Below are 12,353 nucleotides of genomic sequence, written 5' to 3' on the forward strand. Positions count from 1 at the left end.
CCAATCCTCGCCGTTGTCCTCCATCGGGCGATCTCTTCTCATCGTCCGCCGTGATCAGGTACACGCCATGAACAACCACAGCGACGGCGATCAAGAAAGCGGCGATCTTGACTCCTTCCAGCGCCACGTGGCAGACCTCCTCGCCGCCGCCTCCGACTCCGGCGAACTCCTCTCGCTCTCGTGGATCAGCAAGCTCCTCGGCTCTTTCCTACTGATCCAAGAAGAATTTCGATCGGTCTTGCTGAGGAACAGTTCCCTGTTGAGACCCCCTCTCGATCGATCCGTTTCGGATTTCTTCGAGCGGAGCGTGAAGGCCCTCGACGTGTGCAACGCTATCCGAGACGGGATCGATCAGGTTAGGCAATGGAGGAATCATTTGGAGATCGTCGTAACAGCTTTGGGCGCCAAATTTATCGGCGAGGGCCAAATCCGTCGAGCCAAGAAGGCTTTAACCGACCTCACGATCTTGATGCTCGACGAAAAGGAATCCGGTTCGGTTGTCAGCTGCCGGAACCGTTCGTTCTGCCAGAGCAAGGACCGGAGCCGGCCCCACTTCCGATCGCTGTCTTGGAGCGTGTCTCGCTCCTGGTCAGCAGCCCGGCAGCTGCAAGCCATTGGCGCGAACCTCAGCGCTCCGAGGAGCAACGAGATTGTGGCTACCTAGATTGACGGTGCCGATCTACACGATGAGTTCGGTGCTTTTGTTCGTAATGTGGGCTCTTGTGGCCGCGATCCCTTGCCAGGATCGAGGGCTGAATGCTCATTTCTCCATGCCCAGAAGTTTCCCGTGGGCTGTTTCGATTAGCTCTATGCATGAGAGGATCCTAGAGGAATCGAGGAAGAGGGATCGAAGGAAAGCGAGTGGGCTGTTGAGGGAGATGAGTTGTGTCGAGAAGTGTATGAGGAAATTGAACGAGCTGACGGATGATGTCCAGTCGCCGATGGGAGAGGATAAGGAGAGGGAGGTGAGGGAGCAAGTTAAGGAGTTGAAGGAGGTTTGTGAAGCTCTGAAGGAGGGTTTGGAGTCGTTAGAAATGCAAGTGAGGGAGGTTTTTCATAGGATTGTGAGGGGCAGGACCGAGGGTCTTGGTTGCTTGAATAACAATCAAGAATGAGAAATTGATGGTTGAAATTGTTGTTGATGGTGAAATGGAGCTTGTTGTGATGCAGAATGAAAGTAATTTTTTTTTTTTGTTGGGTAGGGGGTGGGTCTTGTATTTAGTATGATTAGTTACAAATTGTAGAAAAGGGTTGGGTTGAATTCTTATGTTTGGTGCCGGGTGGAATGATTTCTTTTCGGTGTTTTTGATGTAAAAATGATGTTTTGCTTGCACTGGTGTTGGGTTCTCTATTAATCTAGTTGATTGTGGTAGTCCTCTCTTCTTCTAGTTGATTTGTTTGAATTTCAAATCAAACTGACTTCAGAATGAGTGGTTATTTGCAAGGCGTGTACGTTTCCAGCTGCTTATCATATTGAGATTTGGCCATGTTTTGCTCTGTCGTTAAATGAATTTGTATGTGATTTGCTAAGTATTTAGATGTATATTAGTCGCTAATAAGGAAGTATTGAAGAATGTGAATCAAAATTGACTCGGAGCGTGACCATAGCTTGAGGATCTCATTGTTGTTAGGAAACAGTATTAAATCCAATATCACTGATTCTTGTCGAAGGATCGAATTCGTGTAATTTTTATGTCTAAGCGGTGTCACATATGTGTTAATACTACGATTGGAGACCACATTGTGAAGATGAATTATATGATGCAGGTGTGTGCTTATTGGGATTTCAAAGGGAGTATACATCACTGAAGGAAGTTCTCAGCATATAGATGTGTAACAGTGGCGGAGCTACATAGTTTCCAGTGGTGTTGCATATTTCTCTCGACAAATAGATGTGAAAATTCTCCGTGTGCAAATAGATGTGAACAGTGGCAGAGCTACATAGTTTCCAAAGGTGTTGCATATTTCACCGCTGGACATGAATAGGAGGGGTGTTCTCCAGATTTATTTGAGTATTGATGGAGGCATTTGAGAAATTCCTGGATTTCATTCATGCAAATTTTCCAAAATTTAAGCAAGCATTTAAAATTTTTCTTTATTTTTTTTGGAGGGCAATTGAAAAAAGGAATTTTTTTTTTGTTCATTCATGGATATATGTGGTCTATGACCAGTGGTTTTCACTCAACGGGGGTACGGGTATTTTGTCCTTGACAGCCTGTGTCCTGCAAATGGCAGCTCTATGTCTGCTCTTTTGGAGGTTTTCTCCAATTGCCACCGTATGCACATTTAATTATAGCTCAAGAGTGTACTTGCCGAATCTAAACCAACCTAATTAATAATCACAAATTGAACTTTAGAGGAGAAATATGCTTAAAAAGAAAACACTCTATTATCAATTATAGTAGTTGTGTGCAAGTGAGCGCAGAAGCGTTGACCTTCACAGGGAATGGACAGCACTTCTTTCCCGTTGAGCGACAGCTAAAAATAGATTATTAAAAAATACTCTAAGAATATCATGAAGTCAAAAAAACCATATAGACATAGATTTAGATTTTGTTGGAAAATTATTACAAAATAACCATCTAATCACAAGTCGAGAAGGAATCTAGCATCACTTTGGTCGATGGCGTTCGCCCGTATAAGAACTTTATCTGAGCTCGCAGAATATTACCTTCGTTGAAAAAAATAATAATATGCAGACTACAAAAGATGTAAGAAACTCGTGTGCGCATTATAATTTTCATCATTGGACGTGGCATTCGCAATTTCCTAATGAAGACGCCGATCCTAATCATTATAAAAGGATAACGGCTTTAGCACATAATCGTGAATCATAATAATAAAATCACAAAGCTGTTGATTTTCAGCATGAACGTGCTGATAAGGCTCAAATACGACAAATGAAGAAAAAAAATCTTTTTATTTCAGCATCAGCTGACTCCTAAGAAAACAAGAAACATGTAGGGTACATTGAGTTTCCCCAATCCAGTATCCTACCTCTTCCTATGCTAAACACAGCGAGGCATTAAAAAAAAAAAATGAATGCTGACGAGTATCACAACATTCATACAACAACATAATTACATCACACTGCAGGCTATTATACATTCCTTTTCTACATAAATATATAGGGCCCTATTGTTTGCAGTAGTAGACAACATTTTCTAACATTGTCCATAGATAACTCTTCTATATTGATGCTAGATAGTAAGACTGACTCTTCTATATCTGTTAGCGAAATAATTCAGGGAAAGACCACATTAGGAACCTTGCAAAGATGTCGGTCTCCAAGAACTCGATGTGGGCTGCTCGGCCGATTATTGTGTTCAAGTTCCTACCCTGAGCAGATTGGTCGAAGTTCACGTCACAGCGCATGAATATTCTCTGTTCAGATGAGGGAGCTCGAATCTGATCAAGGCAGTTGTTGAGCATTTCAAGGAACACCTGTGCCTTCTTTGATTGATCGCTGGCTGATGCTTGACATAGCTCAATTCTAGCTGAGTGATAAGGAACATACCCGTCCTGGAAAATATCAACAAGGGATAAATGCTTTAGAACAAGACAAATATGTTAGAAAATGAAAAAGTTAAAAAGCAAAATTATTAGGAAAGGAAAAAAGAATCAGCGTCCCCCTTTGTAATTCTCTGAAGAATTGGTTGTATATGTGCATATTTATGTTATGTGTGTATGCAGCAGAGAATATGCACTTTGTGTGTAGAAAATGATAGCATATATGCAAGAAGTGTACTAGGTTAGTGTAGAGAGAGCACATGCTTGCATACTGAAGAATATTGGAGTGAAGATTTCAAAATACAAAATCGTGGGCTTCACAGGCATTGCAAATAACATTGATATGCTAAACTATCAAATCATAAGATAGGCCATTCCCGCAGGATGAAATCTTATGTTCGTTTTAAGGTTCACGAATCTTTGAACAAAATAAAATAGGCGACAGGTAACAAGAGGAACTCTTCTACGTGAAACTAATAGTCTAATAATAAGAACAGGATCAGAAATAGAAGCTTTTTAGGGTTTAGATAAGCAATTGGTAATCACGGGATAATAGTTTGTTACTGCAAGATAACAGATCAATAAATAGTCTCAAAAGTTTTTGCAACTAAAAGCTTGGACATGTGGAGTCAAGTAGCAAATAAGATTTCATAAAACGTCTAATAGGAGCTCTTTATAGAATAAATTATATTCACATCGTACTAAAGTCTGAATCATCATTAATTGGCACTACTGGAAACTACTGCAGTGCTAACATTAAACAAATAAATGAAATCATATTAATAAGAGACCATGCTCAACCCTACATAGTACTCTTTTCATTGTTGCACGAGTTCAGAATATGTTAAACTAAAATATACAACACTTATAACACACTCCTCCGTCCATATAGAATTAATATCTTTTTATTTAGTTACGAAGGTAACTGGAATAGCATTCCCTCAGAGGAGGGGACACAAAAATAAAGGCTATTGAAAGAGGTTACGGCCTGCAGGGCTCCGGAAGCAGTTAGAAAGTTCAAGGATATTTTAGTTACAAAAATACATTGCCAACAGAAGAAAACACTACCTGAGGTGAAGATAATAGAATAATGTTCTTGAAATTCTCCAATGTCTTCTGCTGAAAGAAGATAAAAAAAAAGTAAAAGAGTAATTTCCATGCATGAAAGGAGTTTCCAACTGAGATTAAGTTTGCATCAGATATCGCAAAGATGTGAAAATTATTTTAATACATGAAAAGAGTATGAATTTGCTGGATGAAGGAAAACTAGCACTTATAACTGGCCAAAAGCCTTCACGGCAACATCTCCTTACACGAAACAAAAGTGAAAAAAGAAAGAAAAATGATCCCCAGTCCCCCTGTTTGTGTGTGTGATCGTATCAGGTGGCAGTGTAGCATATGCATGATAAATTTATCTCTTTAGCTATAGCTCCAGTTGTTGTATAATACAATAAAAGACATAATTTTCATGTATCATTACCCCCCCACCCCAGCCCAACCCCCAAACCGCAAAATAAACCCCCAGCCCCCACAGAAAAGGCAAAAGAGGAAAAGAACAAACAAACAAAGTAAGGAAAAAGCAATACACATTTTTAACAAGCCGACCATAGCTATCAATAGCAGACTCCAACATTATAATCCATGTGAAGAATGTTTAACAATTTGTTGTAAGAAGGTTGTTAGACCGTGGGCATAATAAGAGCGCAAACCTGTTGTTGGGAATTTATGGAAATAGAATGGAAATACTGATTTTACAAGAGGTAGGGCAACATCATTTCAATAAATAAAAGTTTTCTAAATATTAATGGCTCAAATAAACCGTTGACAGGATTAAGAATAATTGTAAAGCTGTCTATTATGACTTCCAAACTATACTTTCAGTAACTAGTATGAGCATGTTCAGATTATTATCCTTCTAAATTATAAATTTGTTCACTACTAGATGAAAGTAATTCATCCAAAAATAAAAATTGAAGAAGTGTATAGCCCTAGGTTATAACCTTGCTCTTAACAGCTCATCGAGTTACCTTACAAAGCTTGTAAAAGAAGGTATTCTGCAAATCTGGATCATCACTGAAAGTGAGTTGATGAATGACCTGAGGTCCCTTGAGTTTTTTGAGGAGCCATAATCCCGAATTGAACAGAGAATTTGAACTATACCAATACCCCAAATGTGGCCCCGACAAAGACATGTACGTATAAAGGTGCTTCAGAAAAGGACCCATCAAGCTGTCTGCCAAGTTGCACAAATTTTAGGGTACCATCGAAATAATATTTTACAAAGACAGTAAAAGGTTGAGAGAAGATAACCTGCTAAAGCACTCCTTATAATGACATTTCCAATGGAATGTCCAACAAAGCTAAGCTTTATGTCTCTGCAACCTCCATACTTTGACAGTTTGTCCATTTTCTTTCTAATGAAAGTAGTCACCTCTTCTGCCAATCTGCGTCCCATTTCCCTAAAATCTCCAGATGTCTTATCTTCATTAGCCTCTGACATGAGACATTCTGCACCAGGATCTAACAAAAGCCACTGATTTCGTACAAGTCGTAAATCCAAATGATGTCCCTATCACATTGCAGATTCAAGCATAAAGAGTTAAGCTACATTTAGCTAAAAAAATGAATACACATATAAGCATTAGATGGATTCCTAATCATAATTTTAGAAAAGAAACTGAAGACGAATACAAGTAAAGCAGAAAGGTTTCCCTATTGACTTTCCCTATTGAGAATCAAAAACATAGGGCATGCAGTCATCATATATGGATAACAAGAGTCCAAAGCTAATTGACAATCAATCAGAGACTCGGATGCATAGTCTTCTCACATCAGTGTGGTACAAGCTATGTTATACCCCTTAACAGGCTATGTTTACTTGCCGCTTGCAACTGTTCTTTTCTTATTTAAGGATGAAGGGAAAAAAAATTGTAGTCGAAACCCAAATTTACAGAGATAACGCAGCATACGCAATACAGGCATCTGCAGTAGAAAAATGCACATATGGTGGTTGATGGTATTTTAGCAAGAGGGTATACCTGAAATCCATGCACAAAGACAGCAACCTTTAACAGACGACCATTCTTTTTAGAAATTTGTACAACCCTATCTCCACGGCCTTTGGACACAAAAGCTGAATCATTCTGACCCAAAGAACTAAATGATAAATTTTTTGCAGAACCATGCAAGGGAACATTCATGACATGCTGCTCTATAAGAACAATAGGAACATGAGACGGGTCCCCAAAAATATGCATGTCTTGTATGGACCGGGTATTGATCTGCAAAAATGAAAAACCCAGTTTCTCAGACCTGCTGGAAACAGCAAATCTCACAAAAAAAAATGAATCAACGGCATTAAATCTCACTTTCATTTGAGCAATACTTTTTCTGTGTAGTTCAGCGCGTGTAGAAGAAATTAGTGCTTGCTGTGCACAAAAAACAAGCAGTTAAAACTTGCTCATTGAAGTTGTAGTTCATACAAAATGTCGTTCCAGCATCAAGTCGAGCAGAAAACTGGTTTCAGTGATAATGAACTGGTAAGAAATTACAGGCTCATAAGAAATTACTTCATCATTGGACTTCCGTGTAACAACTTTTCCAAGGGTGTTACGGTGAGAGGAGTCATCAGCTGCACTTCTCAAATAACGATGAGGAATATCAATCTTCGAATAAACCATCCATATTGACCACTCTGCCTTTCTGTCTATGGCCCAGGCATCATATAGATATTCAAGGATCTTCATTCGGTTAGTCCTACGATGTAAAAAAAAACTGGTTCGTAAAATTTGCTCCAAACTACAATTAGACACTGATGTTAGTTTACTCTTATGAAAGTTGAATCACTTTACGGTTGGATGAGGTGACAGAAGCCTAGCGTAGAAAAGTTAAAAAGTATGAAGCATGTTGTGATGCCATGAAAATTCTCCATGCTTTCCAATGAAGGATATAAGAGTGTTTTGTGTTCGTATTATATATATAAGTTATTTCATGCAACTATGACAGATATTGGCTAATAATGACAAATATAGGTTGGTATTGGCTCACATATGAGATATATATAGACTTCCACAGACCAGTATTGAGCTGAATATGATATTGCAAGAACTTGATCACAATCCAAACAAATCTGAATCATACACACAACAGACCTTTAAGAATGGAGCTGTCCATGGTGTTTTAATCACAGGTTTAGGCATAAAAGTAAGGGTATTGTTGACTCATCATCTATTAACTGTATAATATATTAATAGGAGCAAGTTCAGTAAAGAAATTAAAAATTCTAAGAACACAGTCTCCTAGTAATTTAGAAGAATTGTAGAAATAACATAGATATAATGATTTGGAGAAATAAAAATGGGAGATTGAAAGAGAGAGAGAGAGAGAGAGAGAGAGAGAGAGAGAGAGAGAGAGAGATGTTATCACACCTATGAAACTTCAGAAAGACATTCCAAATGAATGAAAGTTGGTTGCCCACAGAAAAAAATACATCCAAGAGCTCTTCCTTGGATAGTGAGTATAGCATGACGTCATTTCCAACTTCAATTATGCCATTCGATTTCTTCACAGGCAAAAGAAGGTAACTTGATCAATTATGAAACGATACAAATCATATATCGAGAAGGAAAAATAGAAAGAAAAAAAGACGTACCTCAAGAATATTCTCTAACATCCCAGCTACTCGGCCTACACCCTTCTTCCCAGAAAAGTCCCTACCAGCTGCAGACAGATCTGGTTTCGAAGAGCCAACAAACTCAAATCTACCGAGATCTAAGTCTGCAGCAACTAAATCATCAATTGTTCGACCAATTGCTCGGCTGATCTTTTCAAGCTCCTCAAGAAGTAGTTCTCGTGATATTAACAATGCCTTGATAAGCTCAATTGCTTTTGAGCCTATCCCTTGAGATAACACCTGAGTGTAGAATATGAACATTTACTTGAATTTCTGATATGCACACATCAACATGTGAACAAAAATACAGAGTAGTTAAAGCTCTTCAGATTGATCTTTCTACAATATCCATATGTAACTGGAATTAATGAGGCTTTATGTTAAAAAGGAATAAAGGAGATGTCACATTAAGCAGGACAAATCGACAAGCAGCTATGTAGGTGCCTAGGCAGTCACTTAAAAGCCCCTTGATAGGATGCTCTAATTTTTTTATTTTTTATTTTTTATTTACACCATTCATTATGACAGCGATCTAACGAATATAGATATTCGTAAGAAAGCAGTCAGTTACAGGTTGGATCATTTTTCCGACCTCTTATAAGCAGGGGTGTAGACACAATCCAACAAACTGCATTAGTTGGGTAGCAGTTAAAATATTCAAGGATAAATTTGGATAGGCTGAAGATCAGCTGCATTTAACTGTTAGAGCGCCAAGCAAAATCAAAGAGCAGCAAATACTTGATTCGCGGTTAAAATGTTAGGGAGTAACTCTTCAAATGTAAAACCAATTTCAGCACATGTAATAACCCTTCTCCTTGATTTCCTATTTATATTCTCCTTGAACCATGCTTCCTCTCCCAAATAATATAGATTCTCAAGGTGTCTCTCTTCTCTTGATCAAGTTTACATGTTTATCACTTTTGTATATTTACATCGATTTCACTTCCCTTGATCTTTCCACCTAGCAATGATGGAGATGCCATTAAATAAGTTTACAGTTTGTACAATTATTCAGATAAACTCAATTCACAGTTCATTATATTAAAACTTTCTTGAATCATTGGTGGAGTCTCTTCCCATGGAGTTGGAGTTGAAATCATAGTCAACCCCAAATTGACAGGAAATGGATTAAATGACAAATAATCCCAGTGGGCCCATTCCCTTACTTTCTAGAGGCAATACAGCAGAACTAGTACTGTAGTGACATATATTATTAATACAATTATACAAGAAAATACAAGCATATCTTAGAACTAGAATATTTCAGAGCAAGCTTACTTCATCGGGTCCTTCATAATGGTCTCTAGCAACACTATCCACAATGGCAGACTTGCTGAAAATTTTGACAAGTGTGTAAATGAAATGATAAGTATACATAAACATTTCTTACAAATAGACATCCACCTTAGAAACTAAACCTGTCACAAACCTGGCTACCTTCTGTCGAGGTGTGGAGGTACCGGATTTCAGAAGGGAAATGTGTATACTTAAATCAACAAGAACCGCATGGAAAACATCAAAATGGACAGGACAATATGAATGCAAACCCAAAAGTGCTTTGGGTGGAATACGGAACTCATGAACTGCAGCAGTATATGCATCAAAAGAAGCTTGCATTTCAACTCTGTGACAGGAACAGAAAGAATTAAGATGTTATATCAAATTCATAGTTTTGATGATACATCGATCATGCTTAGAAGATCAAGACAAATAAAAATGTACATAAAGTAAGAGCAGGTAATATTAGGATCACTCACCCATTTTCCAATATCGGAGCATACATAAGCTCAAATTTTAGTATTACTGCAGATGTCGATGGCATCTGGAAATTGTAATTATGAGAAAGTTAATAGATAGGCACGAGTCCCCAAAAAAAGCAAAACAGGTAAAGAATAACTGATACTTGTAGCAGAAATAACTTGTCCAATATATAACTTGCAACATTTAAGTACTAACCTCATCTTTCCCAAGATTTAAGTTGAAAGAGACCATAACTGACAAAAGGACATCCTGCCTAGCATATTTGATTCTGAATGGTTGCGTCGAGAAACTTTGCTCAACATCATCTATCCTCCAAACACCACAAACGTCTTCTGAAGCTAAATCAGGAGCTGCACAATCCACCTAGCATGTCATTACCTATTAGGTGAAATTCAAATACCAAGAGAAAAACTCAAAATGTAAAGAACATGTAAATAGAGGGCAATGCCCTATACACTTCTTTCAGCTAACAAACATACTTCAAAGTTTATGGTACACCTACTTATCCCAATTCAATTGAGAACATATGTGTGCAATAAAAGGTAAAATAATAAATGAGATGAAAAGACAAGAATGAACAAGCATTAAAGTTCTTAAACTAAAAAAAATTGATAGCTTGGATGCGACCAGGCCTAGAAAAGTCAAACATAATCAGTAAACAAGCATGATAAGTTGTAGTCATCGACACGTTGAAAAAAATAATACAACAATAACAAAACCATTATCACAACTTTTTAGGGTCGGCTACATGAATTTTGTTCTTCCATTCATTTCAATTATGGTCCAATCCCCCCCCCCCCGCGCCCCCGCGGGTAAAAAATACAACAATAACAAAGGCATTATCACAACTTTTTAGGGTCGGGTATATGAATTTTGTTCTTCTATTCATTTCAATTATGGGTCATCCCCCCACCACCAAAAAAATCAAGTTAGTTATTAGAATATCCTTCTTAACTGCTTCCAACCAAATTCTTTTATGTCTACGTGTAGCCCTCTTTGCCCCCATAAAGTATAATATTATCACTTCTCCTAATTGCCATTGGTGTCTTCAGTGGCCTATGTTGTACGTGATCAAACCATCTCGATTGATTCTCTCTAATTTTCAACATGTTCTTTCGGATTCAAATCATGTAGGCTTGACTATGTGAGCGTAAAACATAAACGTATCTAGATGATATGAATCCCAAAGAAAATGGTGAAAACATATGTATACTAAAATTACAAAAATCAACTTCCAAATAGTCAATCTCCAAGCAAGCATATATCATCATAGTACAACACATAAGAGAGCTCAAAAAAGCATATTTCACTTCAATTTTCAAGTAATTCAGTTTTAAGCAGGCGCAAACGCAAAGAATAATTACCTTCATATTGAACAACTCGAGCAGGAGTTCCTCGAGTCTCTCTGCTGCTATCCTCCCATCTCATACTTATCTTTATCTGATACCATCTGCCAAATCCGCCAAAAAACAAATTTTAACATTAGAAAACCCAAAATTAAACAGAAAAAAAGATCGCATTTCCTTTCAACAACCATCATTACCCTTGCTGAAAGAGATCCAGATTATGAAACCGATGAATATAGATAGCGATCTCATGCACGGTCTCCAACATATCCGGCTGCTTAAATTCGATCCTCCTCCTCCTCGTCGAAGCCCTAGCGCCCGTCAATCTCTTAGGCACCTCGCTCTCGGGATCTAATCCGATGAAGCATCTCATTCGCCGAAACATAAGTTATCGGCGACCAAATTCCGCTTCGAAACTCGCATCCTAATGCGAAGGGAACAAAAATCCTAATTCCCCTCAGATTTCCCCAAGTTCGCGAAGAATGCAGCCCTAATTCTCAAGAGATCACGGGGGATTGATCGATTGCGCTCTGGTCGAGATCTATCGAGGGTTTTCGATCCGTGATTTTTCTTAATTTGATGAAAGGGAAAGCTAGGGTCAGGGTTTTGGTCGTGAGATCGAAAGAGGAGTTGGTTTCTGTTGATCCCGTGAGAGCTGGGATCGGAGAACAGGGACGAAGAGGGAGGAATCATTTCATTTTGCTCGCTTCGAAGTTAGGATGATGATTAGAGCCGTAAAGAAGAGATGGCAGCCGCTGGATGGAGGTAGATAGATCTGGACCGTTGGATTCGGAGATTGGATGGTTTGTTTAGCACTTGTTTTTGGTAACCGTTACTAATAATTCATTCGCCGCATTGTGCTGCGGGTGTAAAAGAGAAATCTTTCTCCATTCAAAAGCATAATTGGAATTTTTGGGTTAGAATTTTTTTTTTCGATTTGAAAGATATTTGAATTAGATAACATATTTATCGGCGGTAATAAAAATCAATGATTTATGTTATTATTCCCAATAATAACATCTTTTATATGGTCAATTTTCATGATATAGGCAAAAAGTATCATA

At 38.2% G+C, this 12,353-nt stretch overlaps 1 protein-coding gene and 1 pseudogene across 3 annotated transcripts; one reads left to right on the plus strand and one right to left on the minus strand.

The window, feature by feature from the left end:
* On the plus strand, window positions 7–1,379 carry LOC109824511 (annotated as a pseudogene).
* LOC109823718 (protein FAM135B-like) lies at window positions 2,902–11,995 on the minus strand. 3 transcript variants are annotated; one of them, XM_020390069.1, is made up of 15 exons: window positions 11,487–11,995; window positions 11,308–11,393; window positions 10,139–10,293; window positions 9,940–10,004; window positions 9,612–9,806; window positions 9,461–9,515; window positions 8,162–8,422; window positions 7,938–8,071; window positions 7,080–7,266; window positions 6,879–6,938; window positions 6,549–6,791; window positions 5,821–6,079; window positions 5,538–5,743; window positions 4,579–4,626; window positions 2,902–3,522 (listed from the first exon to the last, which is right to left on the minus strand). In XM_020390069.1, the coding sequence occupies exons 1-15, from the start codon at window positions 11,672–11,674 to the stop codon at window positions 3,232–3,234; spliced, it is 2,433 nt and encodes an 810-aa protein (XP_020245658.1). In that variant the 5' UTR covers window positions 11,675–11,995; the 3' UTR covers window positions 2,902–3,231. The 3 variants fall into 3 exon arrangements, with proteins under 3 accessions (XP_020245658.1, XP_020245657.1, XP_020245659.1); XM_020390068.1 differs by having other exon boundaries at window positions 4,579–4,629; XM_020390070.1 differs by lacking the exon at window positions 11,487–11,995 and having other exon boundaries at window positions 4,579–4,629; window positions 10,139–10,306.

The sequence above is a fragment of the Asparagus officinalis genome, chromosome 9 (genome assembly GCF_001876935.1).
Source record: "Asparagus officinalis chromosome 9, Aspof.V1, whole genome shotgun sequence".
In the NCBI taxonomy this organism is placed as follows: Eukaryota; Viridiplantae; Streptophyta; class Magnoliopsida; order Asparagales; family Asparagaceae; genus Asparagus; species Asparagus officinalis.